At 43.6% G+C, this 20,603-nt stretch overlaps 2 protein-coding genes across 7 annotated transcripts in view; both read left to right on the forward strand.

Annotated features, from left to right (window-relative positions):
* MTHFD1 (methylenetetrahydrofolate dehydrogenase, cyclohydrolase and formyltetrahydrofolate synthetase 1) overlaps positions 1 to 20,603 on the forward strand; it is a 79,576-nt gene that overhangs the window by 16,291 nt on the left and 42,682 nt on the right. For 3 of the 6 annotated variants that reach the window (XR_004958651.1, XM_036254086.1, XM_036254036.1), the window contains exons 2-8: positions 3,149 to 3,233; positions 10,356 to 10,415; positions 10,831 to 10,884; positions 12,184 to 12,320; positions 12,466 to 12,566; positions 14,443 to 14,579; positions 15,303 to 15,414. Coding sequence is in view for 4 of the 6 variants with exons in the window: in XM_036254086.1 (XP_036109979.1) it covers positions 3,149 to 3,233; positions 10,356 to 10,415; positions 10,831 to 10,884; positions 12,184 to 12,320; positions 12,466 to 12,566; positions 14,443 to 14,579; positions 15,303 to 15,414 (686 nt within the window). In the remaining 2 variants the exon portion in view is untranslated. Of the gene's footprint in view, positions 1 to 3,148; positions 3,234 to 3,373; positions 3,422 to 5,526; positions 5,602 to 10,355; positions 10,416 to 10,830; positions 10,885 to 12,183; positions 12,321 to 12,465; positions 12,567 to 14,442; positions 14,580 to 15,302; positions 15,415 to 19,874; positions 19,883 to 20,603 lie in introns of those variants that run through there. The other 3 variants (XM_036254050.1, XM_036254068.1, XM_036254059.1) reach the window with 3 other exon arrangements.
* LOC118625294 (60S ribosomal protein L35a-like) lies at positions 11,119 to 11,510 on the forward strand. Its single transcript, XM_036254153.1, has one exon. It carries the CDS (start codon positions 11,172 to 11,174, stop codon positions 11,508 to 11,510), a length of 339 nt encoding a protein of 112 aa, XP_036110046.1. The 5' UTR covers positions 11,119 to 11,171.

The raw sequence follows: 20,603 nt of genomic DNA on the forward strand, positions 1-20,603 counted from the left end.
TAAATCTTTTGAATTCTAGTATTGTATAGGATATTGACTTGAAAAAAGATCACCAGACAGAAATAAAAATTTGAAGTCTTAGGTGTGACTTTTTGTGTCATCTAATGTTCTTAACATTTACTAGGCTAATCCAAATAATCTGTTTCTTGTGACTCCTATGCCATTTTATGCCAGTTGTTTGTAACGTATGGAGACTTGAAGAAGGGAGTAACCAAGTTAGAATGAGGGAAATGATATTTGCAAATGTCCGTGTGTACAGTACTTGTGTGTCAAGTGTCGTTAAGAAGAAGAAAGGCAAGTAAAATACTAATCCTTCAAGAGAGAGATTCTGTTCATGTTTATGACTGTGTCATAACTGGGCAAGGCCCATTTTGAATATTTATTTATGGGTGTGATTTAATATACTTAATGTCCTATTGTATTGTTGAGAAGTTGTGTGTTGATAAGTTGATCTATCATTGTTTCACAACCGGTTATACTTTTTTTTAATCCTCACCCAAGGACACTTTTGCATTTATCTTCAGATAGAGCAAGAGGGAGAGAGGGAGGAAGAGAGAGAGAGAGAAACATCGATGTGAGAGAGACACACTGACCAGTTGCCACCCATACTACCCCAATTGGGGCCGGGGACAAACTGCAACCAAGGTACGTGCCCTTAGTGGGAACCGAACCCAGGTCTCTCTGGACCGCGGGCCAATGCTCTAACTGCTGACTAAACCGGCCAGGGCATGACCGGTTATACTTTTAGCCTTGTGTTCAATTCTTTTGTAAGGAAAATTCTTTTGTGAGTTAGAACATATATATTTTTTAGATTTTTATTGATTTGAGAGAGAGAGATCAATTTTTGTTGTTCCACTTATTTATGCATTCTTTGGTTGACCCTTCTTTGTATGTGCCCTGATCGAGCATTTAACCTTCAACCCTGGCATATCAGGGCGATGCTCTAACCAAGTGAGCTACCTGGCCAGGGCTAGAATATAACTGGTAAGTTGATATTAAATTTGGAGTGGGATTTATTATCATCCTGTTTTATGTGGATACCTTGTGATGATTGTACTATGGTAGGTTGAGCGGGTGTGAGCTCAAGTTTCTTCCTACAATTTTTTTTTTGTTGTTGTTATTTTTTATCCTCACCCAAGGACATTTTTCCGTTCAGATAGAGTGGGAGGGAGAAAGAGGAAGAGAGAAAGAGAGAAACATCGATGTGAAAGGGACACATCGAGTGGCCGCCACCCGCACGACCAACCAGGGCCGGGGACAAACTGCAACCAAGGTACGCGCCCTTAACGGGAACCGAACCCAGGTCTCTCTGGACCGCAGGCCGACACTCTAACCGCTGAGCCAAACAGGCCAGGGCCAAAATTTTTTCATATAGCACTTGGTGACTGGAAATGATGAAAAAGATGAGGATTAGCAGCCTTCTAGAAGTGTTGGGGCAAGTTTTCATTTGTTCCCTGTATGATTTTGAATGCCATCAACTAATATGTTTTAAACTAACTCTCCGCATACCGCATGGTCCATTCAGTGTCAGTTGGAGTTAGACAAGATCTATTTCTACTTGAAGCCTGGAAAATTGATGGGCAGTACATAGTATGTATTATGCCAGACAATGGCTATTCAGTGTAGGTGTTTTTGTTTTTTAATGTTTTTATTGATTTTTTTTTTAGAGGGAAGGAGAAAGAGAAACATCAATGTGAAAAAAAAACACCAATAAGCTGCCTCCTGCATGCCCCCTACTGGGGATTGAGCCCACAACCTGGGTGTGTGCTCTGATCAGGAATCGAACCGGGACCTCTCAGTTCATGGGATGGTGTTTTTCATTTAAAAGAGAAATACATCTAGCCCTGGCCAATGTGGTTCCATTGATTAGAAGAGTGTCCTAGCCCTGGCCGGTTTGGCTCAGCGGTTAGAGCGTCGGCCTGCGGTACAGAGAGACCCGGGTTCAGTTCCCGCTAAGGGCATGTACCTCAGTTGCAGTTTCTCCCCGGCCCTGGTCGGTCGTGCGGGTGGCAACCACTCGATGTGTTCCTTCACATCGATGTTTCTCTCTCTCTCTCTTCCTCTCTCTCCCTTCCACTCTGTCTGAACAAAAAATGTCCTCGGGTGAGGATAAAAAAAAAAAAAGAAGAAGAGTGTCCTATACACCATAAGGTAGAAGGTTCTATTCCCAGTCAGGGCACATACCCAGGTTGTGGGTTTGATCCCATCGGGCCACATGTGGGAGGCAACTGATCGATGTTTCTATATCTCTTTCTCCCCTCCCCCCCTTCCTCTATCTAAAATCAATGAAGAATTTTTGAGCCCTGGCTGGTTTGGCTCAGCAGTTAGAATGTCCACCCGTGGACCCGAGAGACCCAAGTTCAGTTCCCACTAAGGGCACATGGCTCCGTTGCAGTTTGTCCCCAGCCCTGGTTGGGGTATTGTGGATGTGTCTCTCTCACATTGATGTTTCTCTCTCTCTCTTCCTCCCTCTCTCCCTCCCACTCTATCTGAATGCAAAAAAAATGCAAAAAAAAAAAATGTGTCCTCAGGTGAGGATAAAAAAAAAAGAATTTTCCCCCCATGTTTGTAGCAGCACTATTTATAATAGCTAAGACTGGAAACAGCCCAAGTGTCCATCAGTAGACGAATGGATAAAAAAGCAGTGGTACATATACACAGTGGAGTACTATGCAGCTGTAAGAAAGGTCTCTTATCCTTTGAGACGACATGGAGGGACCTGGAAAGTATTATCCTAAGCGAAACAAGGCAAACAGAGAAAGACAAGTATCATATGATCTCACTTATTTGTGGAATATAATGAACATAACAGTCTGAGGAATGGGGTAGTCCCAGAGACACGGAAGTGGGGTACAGACTGACAGTCCCCAGAAGAAGGGGTAGTGGGGGAGAGATAAACCACAGAACTTATGCATGCATGCATGAACAATGGACTTGGACAACAAAGCTGGGGACAGGGCAGGGAGGGAGGGGGAGAGGGGAATCAGTGGGGGGAAAAGAAGAAACATCTATAACAAAAATAAATTAATTGATTAAATTTAAAAAAAGAGTTTTTGAAAAGAGAGAAAGAAATACATCTAATAATCCATCCTCATTGTAGTTTGTGCTTGAAACATTGTGTTAAATCCAACCTTTCCTTTTTCTCTAGGCAAATAAGGGAGCGACTGAAGAACCAGGTCACTCAGATGAAGAACCAAGTACCTGGTTTCACACCAGGCCTGGCAATATTACAGGTATTATGGTAGTGCATTTCCACTAATCTCCTTACTCTCTCAGGAGCACTTAAGACAACAAGAACTTCGGTTTCTCCCCATTTTTTATTTTATTTTTAGGAGGGCTTCTGTGAAACCTCAGATCTTTGCAGTTTCTCCTTCAGTTCAACTTCTAAATGTTGGTGTATCCTGGCCCTCTGCTATTCTCTGTAGGTACTCTTACCCTAGTCCATTGTCTCTTGAAATTTGGTGTTAGGATCCCTGTATGCTTTTAAAAATTAAAGACCTTAAGGAGCTTTTGTTTATATGGATTTATTCATTGATATTTACTATATTAGAAATTAAAACCAAGAAGCTTAAAAACATGTATACATGTAAAAATGCCAATAGCAAGATCATTATATGTTAGCATAAGTAACATTTTAATGAGAAAATGACTTTTTTCTTCTCTTTATTGATTTTAAAGAGAGAGGAAGGGAGAGGGAGAGAGAGATAGAAACATCAACGAGAGAGAACATTGATTGGCCGCCTCCTGTACGTCGCCTACCGGTGTTTGAGCCCACAACCCAGGCATGTGCTTTGCTCAGGAATTGAACTAGTGACCTTTGGGTGTATGGGATGATGCCCAGCCAACTGAGCCACACCAGCCAAGGCATAGGCATAATTTTGATTCATTCACACTGGATAGATATTGTTGTGTTGGCTGTTGTCATCTTTTTATTTGCCAATTTAAGGGAAAAGAGGTCAGTATGCCTGACTAAATAAGCAGCGCATGTTTTAAAAATTCTTGTGGCACACCAGTTGAAAATCACTGCCCTCTATCACCTCACACCTGTCAGAATGGCTGCCATCAGCAAAGCATCAAACAAGTGTTGGCAAGGGTGTGGAGAAAAGGGGACTCTCTACACTGCTGGTGGGAATGCAGACTGGTGCAGCCACTATGGAAAACACTATGGTGTTACCTCAAAAAATTAAAAGTTGAATTGCATTTGGCCCAGTGATCCCACTTCTAGGAATATACCCTAAGAAGCCTGAAACACCAATCAGAAAGAATATATGTACCCCCATGTTAATAGCAGCACTATTTATAATAGCTAAGATCTGGAAACAGCCCAAGTGTCCATCAGTAGATGAATGGATAAAAAAGCAGTGGTACATATACACAGTGGAGTACTATGCAGCTGTAAGAAAGATCTCTCATCCTTTGAGATGACATGGAGGGATCTGGAAAGTATTACAAGCCAAGTAAAACAAGTAAACAAGTAAGTAAAACAAGCCAAGCAGAGAAAGACAAATATCACATGATCTCACTTATTTGTGGAACATAATGAACAGAGCAGTCTGAAGAACAGGGTAGTCCCAGAGACGTGGAAGTAGGGTATAGACCGACAATTCCCAGAAGAGGATGTGGGGGGCGGGGGGAGATAAACCACAGAACTTAAATGCATGTACACATAACCAATGGACATGGACAACAAAGCTGGGGATGGGGCGAGGGGGGAGGAGGGTGTCAATGGGGGGGGGAGGAGAAACATTTGTACAAAAATAAATAAATCACCTCCCTAGGCAATTTCATCTTGCCCTAAGTATTACCTGTAGGCCAGTAACTTATACACCCTGGATCTCTTCTGAGTTCTGGACTCTGGGTTTCTGGGACATCACTTGTTTCCCTTCCTTCTCTAATCTTTTTTGCTTGTTTCTTATCTCTCGGAGGAATAGGGATCTCCCTGTTTCTTCATCTCACCTAAGTGAGCTCGCTTCATCTCATAGCTACATGGGAGAATACATCCTATTTTAGGCCTCTTCCCTGAACTTCGGATTCATCCACTAGGAGGCCTTCAATAAAGTGGTAGGAGGTATTCAATGCATATTTGTCGTATGGACAAATGTACAAAGAATGTTTTGAAGGGTTGATTTGGATGACAGGAAACTAATAGCTTTCATTTGAAATTCCCTTCAAAATTACCTGCTTCCTGGCCCTGGCCCTGGCCCTGGCCCTGGCTGGGTAGCTCAGTTGGTTAGAGTGTCTGCCTGATACACCAAGGTTGTGGGTTCAAACTCTGGTCAGGGCACATACAAGAATCAACCAATGAATGCATTAATAAGTGAAACAACAAATCGATGTTTCTCTCTCTCTCTCGCTAAAGAATATCAATAAAAAAAAAACTTGCTTCCTCACTTCACATTTTTCTCTGTATGTATGTCTCCACTTACATAATTTAATTCCTTGCTAAGTTTCTGTCCTATGTTCATCAAGAATTTCAGAGTGAATAGTACTTAAATATTTCTCTCCATTTCTGTTCATTATCTTCAGAGGACTTTGCTGTGGGAAAAAAAAACACACACACACAGAAGGCCTGTCGTTCTGCCTGGTGTATTTTCTCCTGTGGTGGGTTTATCCTTTTTTTCAAATTACTAAGAATCAAAGGTATATGTTGTTGGTGTACACTTGGTACTTGTGGGGGAACAGTTATTTCTTGGCTCATGCTTGTGAATTGTTTGTTGTAGAAAGAGTAAAAGTCATAGACAAGAAATCTGTTTCTTTAACCCTTTCCTTAGTGATAATGTTCCCCCCATCCCCAGTTTTAAAGATTGATTTCTAAACTCGTATTTTTAAATGTTTTGATTGCATGTGTTTTTGTTACATGAAGTTTTCTACAGCTTTGTCTCCTATGTCTTTGCCAGTAAAACAGTGGTAAAATATTGTAACCTTGCACTTTAGCACCACAGCCAACATCTTTCCCTGGTGTAAGGCTTACAGGAGTTATGTTGTAATTGTTGACTTAGACAAATAGAGGGCTACTTCTCCAGCAAAGTGGGTTTATTCAGGAACAACAAACCATTGTAATTCAGGACATGCAGTCAGAAGGTGAACCAGGAGCAAGTCCAGAGAAACAAAGCAGAAAGGAGGCTCTTTTATGGACTTGGGAGGGAGGGGCTGCTGTACAGGGAGGAGGGTCAGGGTGTAGTAGTGACTTTTCATTGGCTGAGCTGTTGCTGGACAAGGAGGAACCTTTTCTTCCCTCTGAGGTAGTCAAGTAATATCACTTCCTGTGGGAGCTGCAAGGCCTGTCTCTTCCTGTAGGGGTCAGTAGTGTGCTTTGAGTGACATGGCTGAGGGGTCTCTTTTCTGGCCTCCCAAATCCATTTTATTAATTTTCACATAATCACATCTCTGCTGCCTTGGACCTCTCCTTTTTTCCTTCCTGGTGACCTGGCACCACTATCTACCTGCACACTCAAACCAGAAACCTGAGATCACCTCCAAGATTGCCCTCACTCTCCTCATCCCCTTAGGGACTATGGGACTATTGAGTCTGCCTCTCATAAGCTCTTGGAATCTATTCCTGACTTTTTTTTGAGAGAGAGAAATATCCATCAGCTGTCTCCCACATAGGGGATCGAGCCCGAAACCTGGTCATGTGCCCTGACCAGGAATCAAACCAGCAACCTTTTGGTGCATGGGACAGTGCCCAGCCAACTGAGCCACACTGGCCAGGGCAAAATACTTTAACTATTAGTAAGAGCCAACATATGCTTTCTACCAGAAACTGTTCTGAGTGCTTTGCATAAGGCAGCTCATTCTTTCTGCTCTTGTAGCAGAAAGAAAAAATGAATAGACCAATACCCAACTTGTATTATGCTATAAAACAGGGATCTGTAAACTGTGGCCCATATTCAAATGCTGCCTAGGTTATAAAGGGTTAAGAAGAAGACAGAGTACATGGCCTGAAAAACTATACCGTCTGGCTCCTTACAGAAACACTTTGCTGACTCCTGGCATTAAAAAAAATGTTTCTAACTTGTTCTGGGAAAGGACCTTTTTGAATGATGTAATTCACCTCCTAGAAAGAAATTAGTATTCTGATAAAATGCTTAAGTGGTTTTCTTGATTTAAGATTTGTTCTGGGAAACCAGTCTTCTACCCACCCACTTGACTGTCAGTCATGGATATACTGTTCTTCAACTAAACATTTTTTGTGCTTTTTGACTTGCAATGATTGTATAACCATTTTCCTCTGTAAAGCACCTGTCCAGAGAGTGAGTCTTTGAATTAGCTCCTCAGAGGTCTTTTCCTTTGCATTAGGGTTACAATGAAACTTTGACATATGCTCATAACTGTGACTATTAAGGTTTCTTTTTATTTATTTTTAATTTTTTAGCAATTTATTTTTGTTACAGATGTTTCTCCTTTTTCCCCCATTGACACCCTCCTTCCAAGCCCCTCCCCCAATCCCTAGTATTGTTCTCTATGTTCATGTTACACATACATGCATATAAGTTCAGGGGTTTATCTCTCCCTGCCCCCCTTCTGAAGTTTGTCAGTCTGTACCCTACTTCTATGTCTCTGGGTCTGTTTTGTTCATCAGCTGTTTTCTTCATTATATTCCACAAATAAGTGAGATCATGTGGTATTTGTCTTTCTCTGATTGGCTTGTTTGGCTTAGGATAATACTCTCCAGGTCCCTCCATGTTGTCTGAAGGATAAGAGATCTTTCTTACAGCTGCATAGTTTTCCATTGTGTATATGTACCACTGCTTTTTTATCCACTCATCTACTGGTGGACACTCGGGCTGTTTCAACATCTTAGTGGTTGTAAATAGTGCTGCTGTGAACATAGGGGTACATATATTCTTTCTGATTGGTATTTCAGGCTTCTTAGGGTATATTCCTAGAAGTGGGATTACTGGATCAAATGACAGTTCAATATTTAACTTTCTTTTTAGAACTGGTGGCAGGCCCAGCCAGTGTGGCTCAGTGGTTGAGTGTCAACCCGTGCACCAAGAGGTCACTGGTTCAATTCCTGGTTGGGGCACATGCCCAGGTTGTGGGCCCAATCTCTAGTGGGGGGCATGCAGGAGGCAGCCAATCAATGTTCTCTCTCATTGATGGTTCTATCTCTATCTCCCTCTCACTTCCTCTCTCTCTAAAATCAATAAAGAAAAAAAAATTTTTAATAAAATAAAAACCGGTGGTAGTTTGGGAGTTTTAGAAAAAAATCTTTCTGAAACATTTAGACAGAAAACAGTTCCTGTAAAGGAACAATAGCAAAAGACTTCAGGCCAGACACTAGATGTGGATGACTACGTCTCTGAAGGAAAGTGTTGTGAGTCCTTATTCAGTTAAGTGGGTCCTTATTCAGTTAAGTTGGTCCTTCAAGCAGAAAAATATTTTCAGATACACAGAGACTCAGAAAAATGCCTACATACCTTCCATGGAAAACTGACTTACAGTTGCATGTCAGCTACCTGAGAGATGAATGAAAATAAACTGTAGAAGAGAGAAATTATAAAAGTTTTGTTGTTGTTAATCCTTACCTGAGGATATTTTTCCATTGATATTTTTAGATAGAGTGGAAGGGAGGGAGGGGAAGAGAGAGGGAAACATTGATGTGAGAGAGACACATTGATTGGTTGCCTCTCGCATGACCCCAACCAGGGATCGATCCTGCAACCCAGGTACATGCCCTTGACCAGGAACTGAACCCTTTGGTCTGCAGACTAATGCTCTAACTGCTGAGCCAAACCAGCCAGGGTGAGAAATGGTAATTTTAAAAGGACTGGCAGTGAGTGATAGACCCATTTAAACTCAATAAACTGAAAAACCATATAAGTCTAAATAACTAATTGTAGTTTTAAATATTAATGAAAATGTAAAAAAACAGTACTCTTGTATTTAGGACCATCATCTTTCCTACCTTGATCTAAAAATCCCAGAGAGCATTGCATCTAGTAAACTGACTCCATGAAGATTGGATGCTAGGGGCAAAGAACACAGAGAAAATGGTCAAAGAAAAACATGACTAAAATTCTAGGGAAGTCCTCACAGGAAGCAACTTAGGTCCAAATAAGCCATTAAAAAATCAAATTTCTTCTGGCCAGTGCGGCTGAGTGGTTGAGTGTCAACCCATGCACCAAGCAGTCGCCGGTTCGATTTCCGGTCAGAACACATGCCCAGGTTGTGGGCCCAGTCGCCAGTGGGGGGCATGCAGGATGCAGCCAGTTGATGTTCTCTCTCATCGATGTTTCAATCTCTCTCTCCCTCTCACTTCCTCTCTGTCTAAAATCAATAAGGGGGTGGGGGGGACAAATGTCCCATCTTTAAAAAAAAAAATCAAATTTCCCTCAACGGACTTATCTTTGAAGTGGTGAAATTCAAATTAGCTTTGGCAAAACAGATCTATATGAAGGACCACTAAAGCCAAGAGTAAGGCCATGTTCTCTGGGTCTTGGGGGAGCTTCCAGTAACGGCATTAACATGACAAGGACTGGAAATGCTGTTAAGAAGGCCAGCTTCTTGCAGTTGTCCTGTTAAAAGGAGCCATGTGACAACATTGAGGGACCTACCATTTTTACCTCTGCAGTTTTGGGAGGAGCCAAGTTTGTAGCACATCACCCTGAGAGTCAGTTTCAACCTTGAAAAAGGACAAGTGTCAATCACTGAAACATGGGGAAATATTTGTAAAATAAAATTTTACAGATAAATGGTTACAGTAAACAATAAATCCATTCGGGATTAAATAAATCGCAGGAACATGATGAGATGTAGCCTGGTGGTTCAGAGGATTTACCCGCCTCTCTGTCGTAGGGGAGCAAGACTGCCCTTTGCCTTGCAAGGGTGTCAGCTCTGCGTAAGCTAGGAGTAGGTCCAGCCTAGCTGGTTTCCCTTTGTGCTGGCATGAGAGCTTCCCACTGCCCCTGGGGGTGGGGGAGAGGGAGCAGAGTGTGCCCTCTGGGTGTTCCTGTCTCAGCTGTGTTTCTCTTGCCCGAAGATAGTTCCTCTAGACAGTTCCTCTCCCTGTTGATCTGGTTTGTCAGCTCAAGGGAGAGCAGAAATTCCACATGTCTCAGGCAGGCCACAGCACCCTTGCCTAATTTCCAAGGCAGATTCTGGCGGCCCCTGGTTTTTCCTTTCTTTTGGCTTTTTCCATGGGAATCAGGTGGGCCTTGTTGAGGGAGGGATTCCTAATCCCACCTGTGTTCACATCGCCATCCTGCCCGACATGCTCCTTGCTCTGTTCAAGTTCTCTGCAACAAGTCTCATGACTAAACATTTCTTTTGTCAAAATTAAAATTTTGGAAGCTTTTCTATACACCTTGCCTTTCCCTAATCATCTGATTTGCATGTATTTATTATTCTAGGTTGGCAACAGAGATGATTCCAATCTTTATATAAATATGAAGCTAAAGGCCGCAGATGAGGTAAAGCCTAGAACGGTGGTGGTGTTGCCTCCACCCCACCCCACCCCGGGTCCTGCTTGTTACCCTTGCCCTTTGTGCCCCTCTCCATAAACACTTTTCTCGCCCACAGCAGACTTCAGTTTATCGATTTTGCAATCAGAAGTGGGCAGTTTAGGGCTGCAACCTCTGGTTTTCCTTTGAATGATCTGCCTACTTCCCAAAGAGCAGGAATAGTAGACATGAAAATGCTTAAGTGCAGTAATGACAATTAACAAGTAAATGATGCATAGGTCAAAATGAGAGACTAAGTCTTTGGAACATAGGGTGAAATGATTACTAACACCTCATGGTTTGTTTTAGTCATAACTGGAAAAGAAATGGGCCCATGTCTCAAGTTCTCTTGCCAAACACCTGTTTTAAATGTTCATTTTTGCAGATTGGAATCAAAGCCACTCACATAAAGTTACCAAGAACGGCCACAGAATCTGAGGTGAGCTTTTAGAAACAGGGTGAAGAGGGCAGCTGAAGGTTTTCCTCTTTGGTTTTTTGGTTTAATGGAACTTTAGGGATTGATTCAGCATATGAGACCTCCAGGCAATTCTTTCTTCGCAAACTGCCTCCAGAAATCTTTTAAAATACCTCCACAGTAAATGGTGCAGCGCTTGGGCATGATTGCAGCACCATTTGTTTCCAAATCACCTGCAGTGTTTAACTGGTCCTTGCCGTGGAATTCCTGCTGCTGAACTTTGGGTGCCTGCTGGGAACAGGACTTCTATAATGACAGATATGTATGGAAAGCTGTGGTCCAAGGCCATTTTTACCAGCTATAAGTGGGGTCTCAGAAGCCAGAAGGAGCACACTGCTCTTCTGAAAATTGAAGGTGCTTATGCTCAAGATGAAACTGAATTCTATCTAGGCAAGGGATGTGCTTATGTGTGCAAAGCAAAGAATAGCACAGTGACACCTGGTGGCAAACCGAACAAAACCAGGGTAAGTGGGGAAAGGTACCGTGCTCATGGAAACGGTGGCATGGTTCATGCTAAATTCCAAAGCAACCTTCCTGCTAAGGCCCTTGGACACAGAATTTGTGTAATGCTGTACCCCTCAAGGATATAAACTTATTGAAAAGTAAATAAATAAACTGGATTTGTTCTCTTGTGTTTTTGTTTAAAAAGACAAAAGTAAACTGATACTTGGCCTATAGTTATATGCATCTTAAAAACCGAATGTGTATTTTACTTATATGATGTTCAAGAATGGGCAGAATAAATCATCTGTGATTAAAGCCAGGACTGTGGTTGTTTGTAGGTAGGGAGATTATAAAAGGGGTGGGAGGGGGTGCTTTCTGAAGACCATGGAAATGTTCTATATCTGCACTGTCCAATAGGGTAGCTACTAGCCCCATGTGACTATTTAATTAAAATGAAATAAAGTTTAAAATTCAGTTCCTTAGGTGAACTAGCCACATTTCAAGTATTCAATAGCCAGTATTATATTGTAAGTTGTAAATTATAGAAGATTTTTGTTACCACCGAAATCTTGGTTTGGATCATGGTAATATGGGTATTACTGTTGAAGTTCTTAGTTCTTTGATGGACTTATCAAGCCCCTGAAGATTACATTCTGTGTTAAAGTAGAGTTGCTCTTAGGGCTCAAGGGGAGGTACATTCTGAGAGGACTACAATTAAACTCTTGAGGGAACATGGGGCAGCCTTTGTTGACTTGGAAAGTGTTTCTCCACCCTTAGATTTCTGTGTGGCTGACAGATTGTATGTGGTATTGTTTTTAGGTGTTAAAGTACATTACTTCTTTGAATGAAGACCTCACCATACATGGGTTACTAGTACAGCTACCTTTAGATTCAGAGAATCCCATAAACACTGAAGCAGTGGTCAATGCTGTTGCCCCTGAAAAGGATGTGGATGGGTGAGTGTGGCTTGACTTTCTGTATCACATTGCATAATTCCAGTTAGAATATATTTCTGTTCTAGGAACACACCATATTGGCTTCTAAAGAGTAAACACACCTAATTTACCTTTATCCCCCCCTTCATTGCTTTCACTGTTTTAGATTGACTGATATCAGTGCTGGAAAACTTGCTAGAGGTGACCTAAATGACTGTTTCATCCCTTGTACACCTAAAGGATGCTTGGAACTCATCAGAGGGACAGGTAAAAACAAAACCCAAAAGCAAAGCACCATTTCTTAGAGCCTGGTCTTGACACGAGGAGGTATAGAGGAGGTACACTGTGAGCCCTATGTAGATGGACTTGATTGGCACAAGTGCCTGTCTGCTAGGGGCTTTACCTAAAGTCTCACTTAATTTTCTCAACAAGCCTATGAAATAGGTACTCTGTTGTTCGAAAGCTGAGAAAACAGACTCAACGAGATTAATTTGTCCAAGAGGCAGCAAAGCCAAGATTTGAACTCAAATAACTTTGAATTCAAAGCAAATTTGTGTGTGTGTGTGTGAAAATAACCCATATAGTAGTAAGAATTAGGATAGTATGTAAGGGTACAAGGTGAAAAGTCCCCACTTCCCCAGTGGGCACCTAGAATTACTGTTCCCACAGGAGTTTTAGGACTAGACAGATGGCTGGAAATGATCTCTTATTTTAATTTCATGACAAACACATCAGCAGAGCCTTTTTTTTTTTTTTTACAAGGAAGTGTGTCCTGTTCAGAGGAAGTAGATAGAAGTTTCAGATGCAAAGTGTTGACCAATGTGAAAAAAAAGTTTCTGTGGTTGGTGAGAAAAGGTCAAGCTGTAAGCTTTGGGACAGCTATTGCTGGTCAGTCCCACAACTAAGTTTATGATCTACAGCATAGTTAGCAGTTTGTTGCAACTTGATAAAAAACAAATCCCGTGAGCCACAGCAGCTGCAGGCTCCCCACTTCCTCTTACCGATAGTGAAGCTGCCATTGCCTTAAAGCAACTTCAAGTCCTTTGCTGAATCCTAAAAAGTATTGTAAGGTACCTTTGAAACACTTCAGACTTTGAGAGCTTTACTTCTATGTGTTATGATGTGTTAGCATTATATAGACGCTTATCTTTTTGGATAAAATTAATGTTTTGCAAGAAGCACAATTTAAGCACAAACTGCCTTAAGCAAGAGTCCGCTTCAGCCATGGCTAGGTGCGGGGGGCTCAGGCGGAGTCTTCAGGACTGTATTTCTGCTTTTTTCTAGCTCATTCTCAGACTCTACTTGGTGGCCCCACACAGCTCCAGCCTTGATTCATCCTTGTGCCTAACAGACATGGGATTGGATCTCACTGGCCAGGGGATAAAATATGGTCACTTGTCTACTATTGGGTACTCACCCAAACCATCTCACTTAAGTAGAGTATGTCGGTCATGAGAAGGACATTGGTATGGTGCTGGAAGAATGGGTGCTGAGTAGGCAAAAAGAAAGCTCTCTGCTACAGTTAAAATTCCCCTTATCACTTCCCAGCAAATAACCCTATGGCTCAGGCCCTAAGCCAAAAGAGAAAGTTAGGTGAGGGACTGCATAAGTAAGCTTACCAAAGTTGGAAAGAATCACCAATACTAATCTCATTTCCCGCCCACCCCTCCACCCCGTTACATGCCCCCTATTTGCCGTCATGTTATTCCCATGTAATTTAATCCGATGTCGTCTTCCATATAGCCATGCGTGTCAGGGTTTCTTATTTTCTTTGAGTGTGGCTTAACTTTCTATATCACATTGCATAATTCCAGTTAGGATATATTTCTGTTTTAGGAACACCATATTGGCTTCTAAAGAGTAAACACACTTTCTTCCCACTCTCCTGTGACTTCATGAATGTATCTTGGCTTAAGCTGCTCTGGAGAACCCACAGTGAGAAAGACACGTGTACAAGGAAGGACCAATTTGTAGCTAAAACTCTAGAGTGGAGAATATTCTTTCCTAAGAAAGAGTTTTTTAGAAGATTCTATTTGATGCTAAGAATGTTTTTGTGCACTTGTTCTGAATTTTCCCACTTAGGTGGCATGCAAAGGAGGGCAGCTCCCCCCAGTTCTCTGATGCACGTTGGCTTTTCTTTCAGGGATACAGATTGCTGGAAGGCACGCCGTGGTGGTCGGGCGCAGTAAAATAGTCGGTGCCCCCATGCATGACTTGCTTCTGTGGAACCATGCCACAGTGACCACCTGCCACTCCAAGACTGCCAATCTGGACAAGGAGGTAAGGGTCCAGAGTGGAGTGGAAGATGATCTGTGTGTCTGTGTGTGTGCATGCACAAGCACGTGTGTGGTGGGTGTTCTCACTTAATGGGAATAACTAACATTTAAGTGCCAGAAACTGCCATGTACTTTAACCTCACTATCATATTTAGCCCCTATAACAATTCCAATTCTTGTCTCATTTTATAAGATGAAGAAACATTCACATAAAAAACTTGCCCATGGTTACACAGACTTTGTTCTGACTGTATTCCTTCTACACCAGTCCCCCATATGGGAGATAGGAATTAGCAGAATAAGAACTGGTATTGACCCCTGGCAGCCAGATCCCAAATTGACGACAATGGTGACCTCAGAGATAAAGGTGCTCCAGGGGGAGATGTGGACAGAAATCTGCTGCAACAGTGCAGTCTCTTAAATGTGGAGAGAGAGCAGGAGCGGCCCAGCACCTTCTCTTGGAATTGTGGTAGTTCCCACATTCTGTAGGGGAGGGAGCGGTCTCTGGATGTTTTGACATTCAGGGACATCACCTGGTAGAATACCTTGTGAAAGGGGAGCTTTTTGGCACACATAGGAATGATCACAGCGGATAAAGAGCTGTCAATGAGTGGCCTACAGAAAATAGCTGATGACAGTGAACATGTCATACAGGGATGAAAGGAATGTCCTTTCCACTTCTAGACTTTTTCTGTTTAATTGTTTCATTTCTGAAATCTTTCCTTAGGTAAATAACGGTGACATCCTGGTGGTTGCAGCTGGTCAGCCTGAAATGGTGAAAGGGGAGTGGATCAAACCTGGGGCAATAGTCATTGACTGTGGAATCAATTATGTCCCAGGTGAGTGTCGCTGGAGGAGGAAGGCGGTCTCTGGTGGAGGGCTGGGCGGAGGAAGATGTCCAGGCCATCAGATGAAGCCCTTGCCCTGTTTTAGGCGTGAAGTGCTGAAGCTCAGCATGATGGGCCTGCCTGTGGGTGCTTGTAGTTAGCAGAAGGCGCAGTTGCCACTGGCAGGCAGTTGGCGTGACGGCAGAACCTGTGGTTTTAGCCACTGTGCTGTGCAGCTCCCCAGATGACTTTGTCCAGAGAAGGGGCAAGAGGGAGCTCTCACTCTGTCTTTATGTCCAGATTACCCTTTCTTTTCACAAAGGATGCATGGATTTAAAATATAGTGTCATCTTTGCAAAGTGCTGTGAGACTTCAGGAGAGGGGCTCATTCTGCCAGGAGACTTCTAGAGGGCTTTACAAAGAAGGCATTCGACCTCCTCTTTCTAGGCAGAGAGGACAAAGCCAGCCTTACAGCCATGTCCTCCCTAATTCAGGCCTCACTGCCCTGTTTTCGTTTAGATCACCAGTCTTCCTTCCGACGCGTCTAGAACCTTTTAGTTTCTCTCCCACTTATTCCCTCTATTGGACTTATGTTTAATTATTAGGATTTTTCTCTCTCCTCTGTACTCAGTGCTACAATTGAGTGTAACCCTCAGCTGGATGGACTACTGTGAGTTTCCTACTCCTCTGACTCCCACTCAGATCCATCTGTGTGCTTTTGCCACCTTCACCTTGATGTGGGCCCATGAGCCTCCCCCTCCCATGGTACTTGTCAGACTCTTTAACCCTGTACTAGTTCCAGCTGCCTCTGCGTCCTCATTGCTCACATGCACGTTGTGAAAACCCGTCCTACATGTGCCCTCCCGCACATGGCTGTCTGTCCTTTGCAGCCTCTACACCTGCATGTTTAGTGGCGCAGGCTGTTCTTTATTCATGAAATTTTCAAACATAAAATTTGAAAGGACAATGCAGCATACACTTATGTACGTACCTGAGATTCAAGAAGGAACAGTCTTTAATTGAGACTGTTTCTCTACATCAAGCACCACCCCAGGCCTTGGGCTACACAAAATTGCATAAGCTCAACCCTGATCTTTACTTTCAACCACTTCCTCCCCACCTCCTCTCTGTCTGAAATGTCCCTTCCTCCTTCCAAACCTTGTCTGATATCACCTCAACAAGGGATGATCTCCCCTTTTGAAAATCCTCTCCCTTCCTCCTTTCCCGTAGAACTTGGTGTTTCTTTTATTTTTATTTATTTATTTATTTATTTATTTGGCAATCAATTATTATTATTATTATTTTTATCTTTATTGTTGAATGTATTACAGATGTTCCTCATTCCCCCCCCATTGACCCCCTCCTCCCCACTCCCGCCCCCCTCCTGACTTTTCCCACTGTTCTCTGTGTCCATTGGTTATGCATATAAGTTCTTTGGTTTATTTCCTCCCACCCCCCAACCCCCTTCTCTTTGAGGTTTGTCAGTCTAGCAACCAATTTGTTCTTATTCACTTCACATTTTTCACCCATTCCCCCCAACTCCCCTCCCATCTGACAACCAATAAAATGTTCTCTGTATCTATGAGAATGTTTCTGTTCTGCCCGTTCATTTTGTTTGTAGATTCCATTGTCAATAGATATGTATTCATTGCCATTTTGTTTGTTCATATTTTTTATCTTTTTCTTCAAAAAGATCCTTCATCATCTCATATAATAACGGTTTGGTGGTGATGAACTCCTTTAGCTTTTTCTTATCTGGGAAAGTCTTTATATGGCCATCGATTCTAAATGACAGCTTTGCAGGATAGAGTAATTTTGGTTGTAGGTTCTTGCTTTTCATCATTCTGAATATTTCTTGCCACTCCCTTCTGGCCTGCAAAGTTTCTTTGGAGAAATCAGCTGACAGTCTTATGGGAACTCCCTTGTAGGTAATTATCTGCTTTTCTCTTGCTGCTTTTAAGATTCTCTTTTTGTCTTGAACCTTTTGCATTTTGATGATGATGTGTCTTGGTGTGGGCCTCTTGGGGTTCATCTTGTTTGGGACTCTCTGTGCTTCCTGGACTTGTATGTCTGTTTCCTTCATCAAGTTAGGGAAGTTTTCTGCCATTATTGTTTCAAAGAGGTTTTCGATTTCTTGTTCTCTCTCTTCTCCTTCTAGCACCCCCTAAGATGCGAATGTTGGCACACTTGAAGTTGTCCCAGAGGCTCCTTACACTATCCTCATTTATTTGGATTCTCTTCTCTTTTTGCTGTTCTGATTGGGTGTTTTTTGCTTCCTTATATTCCAAATCGATGGTTTGCTTCTTGGCTTTACCTTCTTTACTATTGAATCTGTGTAAATTATTCTTTATTTCAGTTAGTGCCTCCTTCATTTCTGACTGTGCTTCCTTCATTTCTGACTGGTCCTTTTTTATGCTCTTGAGGCCCTCACTAAGTTCATTGAGCATCCTTATAAGCAGTATTTTGAACTCAGCATCTGTTAGGTTGCTTAGCTCCATTTCGCTTAGTTCTTTTCTTGGGGTTTTGTTCTGTTCTTTCATTTGGGACCTGTTTCTTTGTCTCCTCATTTTGGCTGCCTCCCTGTGTTTGTTTCTATGTATTACTTAACGAGAGATATGGGGCTAGCTGAGACCAGATGCTGCTTGTTTGAAAGAATTTAGGAAAACCTGAAGCAGGATCCAAGACAGGCCAATCCTATGGTTAAGCAAGTGGCAACAGCTTGGGTGGGCCTGAAAGTTGGGTGGGGCGGGGCCTCAGGGAATCACCAGGGCGGGGCTACCAGTGTGAGCCAGGTTGCTGGAGTCCCAGATATGGCAGCTGTCTGCCATTCCAGGGAAGGGCTCACCAAAGGAACAAAGGCCTCTGACAGCACGTTTGTCCTGGAGAAAGCCTCCTCTCCAGCCCTCGCTCCAGTGCCAAACAGCTCAGTTCTTCCCTGTGTGTCTCTGGCGCCCCTCCAGCTGCCTCCCCTCCAAGCTTAGAGGGAGTGAATCCGATAAGTCCGTGTGCGGGCCCTTTAAGGAGCTGCCTGGGGCTCCAGCCGCCTCAGCCTCCCTGAGCCTCAGTTCCTGCTGGTTTTTCCAGCCAGAAGTTATGGGGACTTCTCTTCCTGGCACTGGAACCCTGAGCTGGGTGCCTGGTGTGGGATGGGGACCCCTCAGTCCTCAGAGAGGACCTTCCCAGCCAAGGTGTCCTCCTGATTTTTATGTGCCACACGTGGGTGTGGGACCAGCATGTTTGCCTCTGTCCCTCCTACCAGTCTTGATGTGACTGCTTCTTTAATTCCGTAGTTGTAGGACTTCCATTCAGCTTGATTTCAGGCGGTTTTGAATGATTGTTTTTCTGTAGTTGTAACTTTGATGTGGTTGTGGGAGGACGCGATACTGCGTTTACCTACGCTGCCATCTTGACCAGAAGTCCTTTTTTTTTTTCTTTTTTGATTTTAGAGAGAGAGGGAGAGAGAGAGAAACATCGATGAGAAGACATCGATTGGCTGTCTCCTGCATGCCCCCCACTGGGGATCGGGCCCACAGCCTGGGCATGTGCCCTGACCAGGAATCGAACCAGCGACCTCTTGGTGCATGGGTTGATGCTCAGCCACTGAGCCACACTGGTGGGGCTGAACTTGGTGTTTCTTTTATCATGTGTCTCATACTTGGCATCCTGTGCTCCCCTCCATTACCAGTCGGCTTCTCAGGGCCGTGGTCTCTGCAGTGCCGCGTCTAGCGTTATGTCCTCTAGCTGCTTGTACTTGCATCTATTGACTTGTTGCAGGAGTTAATCGCAAAAATAATCTCTTTTTCTTCCTTGCCATCACAAGTTTGAAATATAGACACTAAGCTGACGGGAATATTAGTCACTGTCAAGCCTTCACTGTTTTTAACCTGCCTCCCACTCTCCCTACCATGCTTTTAAGACAGTAGCTCTTAATTGAGCACTCATTTTCTTGTAGTGTAATTATCTAATGGGTGATAAAGAAAGTGCTCACCTACAACTCCTCACTTTGAGCACTTGCGGTATGATATTCAGGCTCGTTCTGTTTAAAACCTTGCATCTTCTGTATCATATTTCTGCTTTGGGCATTTTGGGGGAGACTAAATTTGAGGGAGATGAAGAATCACCTGTGTGGGGACCTTGTCTTGCAGATAGATATGAAATGTCAACTTAAACATGAAACCTCCCCTCCTGTTCACATTTATTCCTCATGTAGATGGTAAAATGTGAATACGATCAGTGCACTACCTTCCTGGTCAAATGTATTTTTACTGATCCTGGGCATATAGGTGAATAAATATCAGTAAGGCTGGATTTTATTGTTCCCCAGGATGGCAGAATCGCTGACTTGCCAACCATGGTGAGCTAGAGGACCTAAAGACTGTTCTCTTCATTTTGCAGCACAGCTGAGCACTTCTTGGTTCATATTTTGATTATTTAAATCATTTACATGGAGAAGATGGTGGCGGGCAGGACCAGAGGGAGGGTGAGTGTGTGAGAGAGTGAAGTAGTGTGTGAGAGAGTGTGAGTGGACGTGAAGGTGGACGACCAAACTCATGCAGTGCAGAGCCGCGGAGCAGAAGGTTCCTGTGCTGCGGCTCTTCAGGGCGCTTCTCCCTGTACCGTGGGGAGGTCCCACCATTTTGGAAGATCCAGGTCTTCCCTGGGAGGAGGCAGTGGGAGCAGCAAGGGCCCAGCAACCTGAGCCCACCAGTGCACCTGGCACCAACGGACCAGTGGACACCCTGTGTCAACACAGACCAGTGCACAGTAGCGGAGCTGTCAAGGTGCTGGTTGCAGAAACCGTGAACGGCCGAATGGCAGATCGGCCGGAAGCCCAGCACCATCCCCCACAGTAGCAGCCCGATCAGAATCAAGATATACCCCCAGCAACAGAGGCTGGGGAGCAGACATCCCCAGGCAACAGAAGCCAGACCAGCAGCAGAGAACCATCCCCCAAAATTATAGCAAAGGCTGAGCAGGAGCTGAGCCTCCCTGGGCAGCAGCACTCCCCAGCTGCCAGTGGCGGGTCCTGGGGCGCCAGCGGTGGGAGCTAGGGCTCCATCGGGGCCTGTGCAACACTGCTGCCCACAAGAGTGGTGGGAAGCCGGGTATCCATAGGGGCCTGTGTGACCCAGCCGCCCATGGTGAGGGCGGGGAGTGTGGCTCCAGCAGCGCCTAAGCAATACAGCTACAGGTGGTGGCAC

The sequence above is a fragment of the Molossus molossus genome, unplaced genomic scaffold (genome assembly GCF_014108415.1).
Source record: "Molossus molossus isolate mMolMol1 unplaced genomic scaffold, mMolMol1.p scaffold_m16_p_1, whole genome shotgun sequence".
In the NCBI taxonomy this organism is placed as follows: Eukaryota; Metazoa; Chordata; class Mammalia; order Chiroptera; family Molossidae; genus Molossus; species Molossus molossus.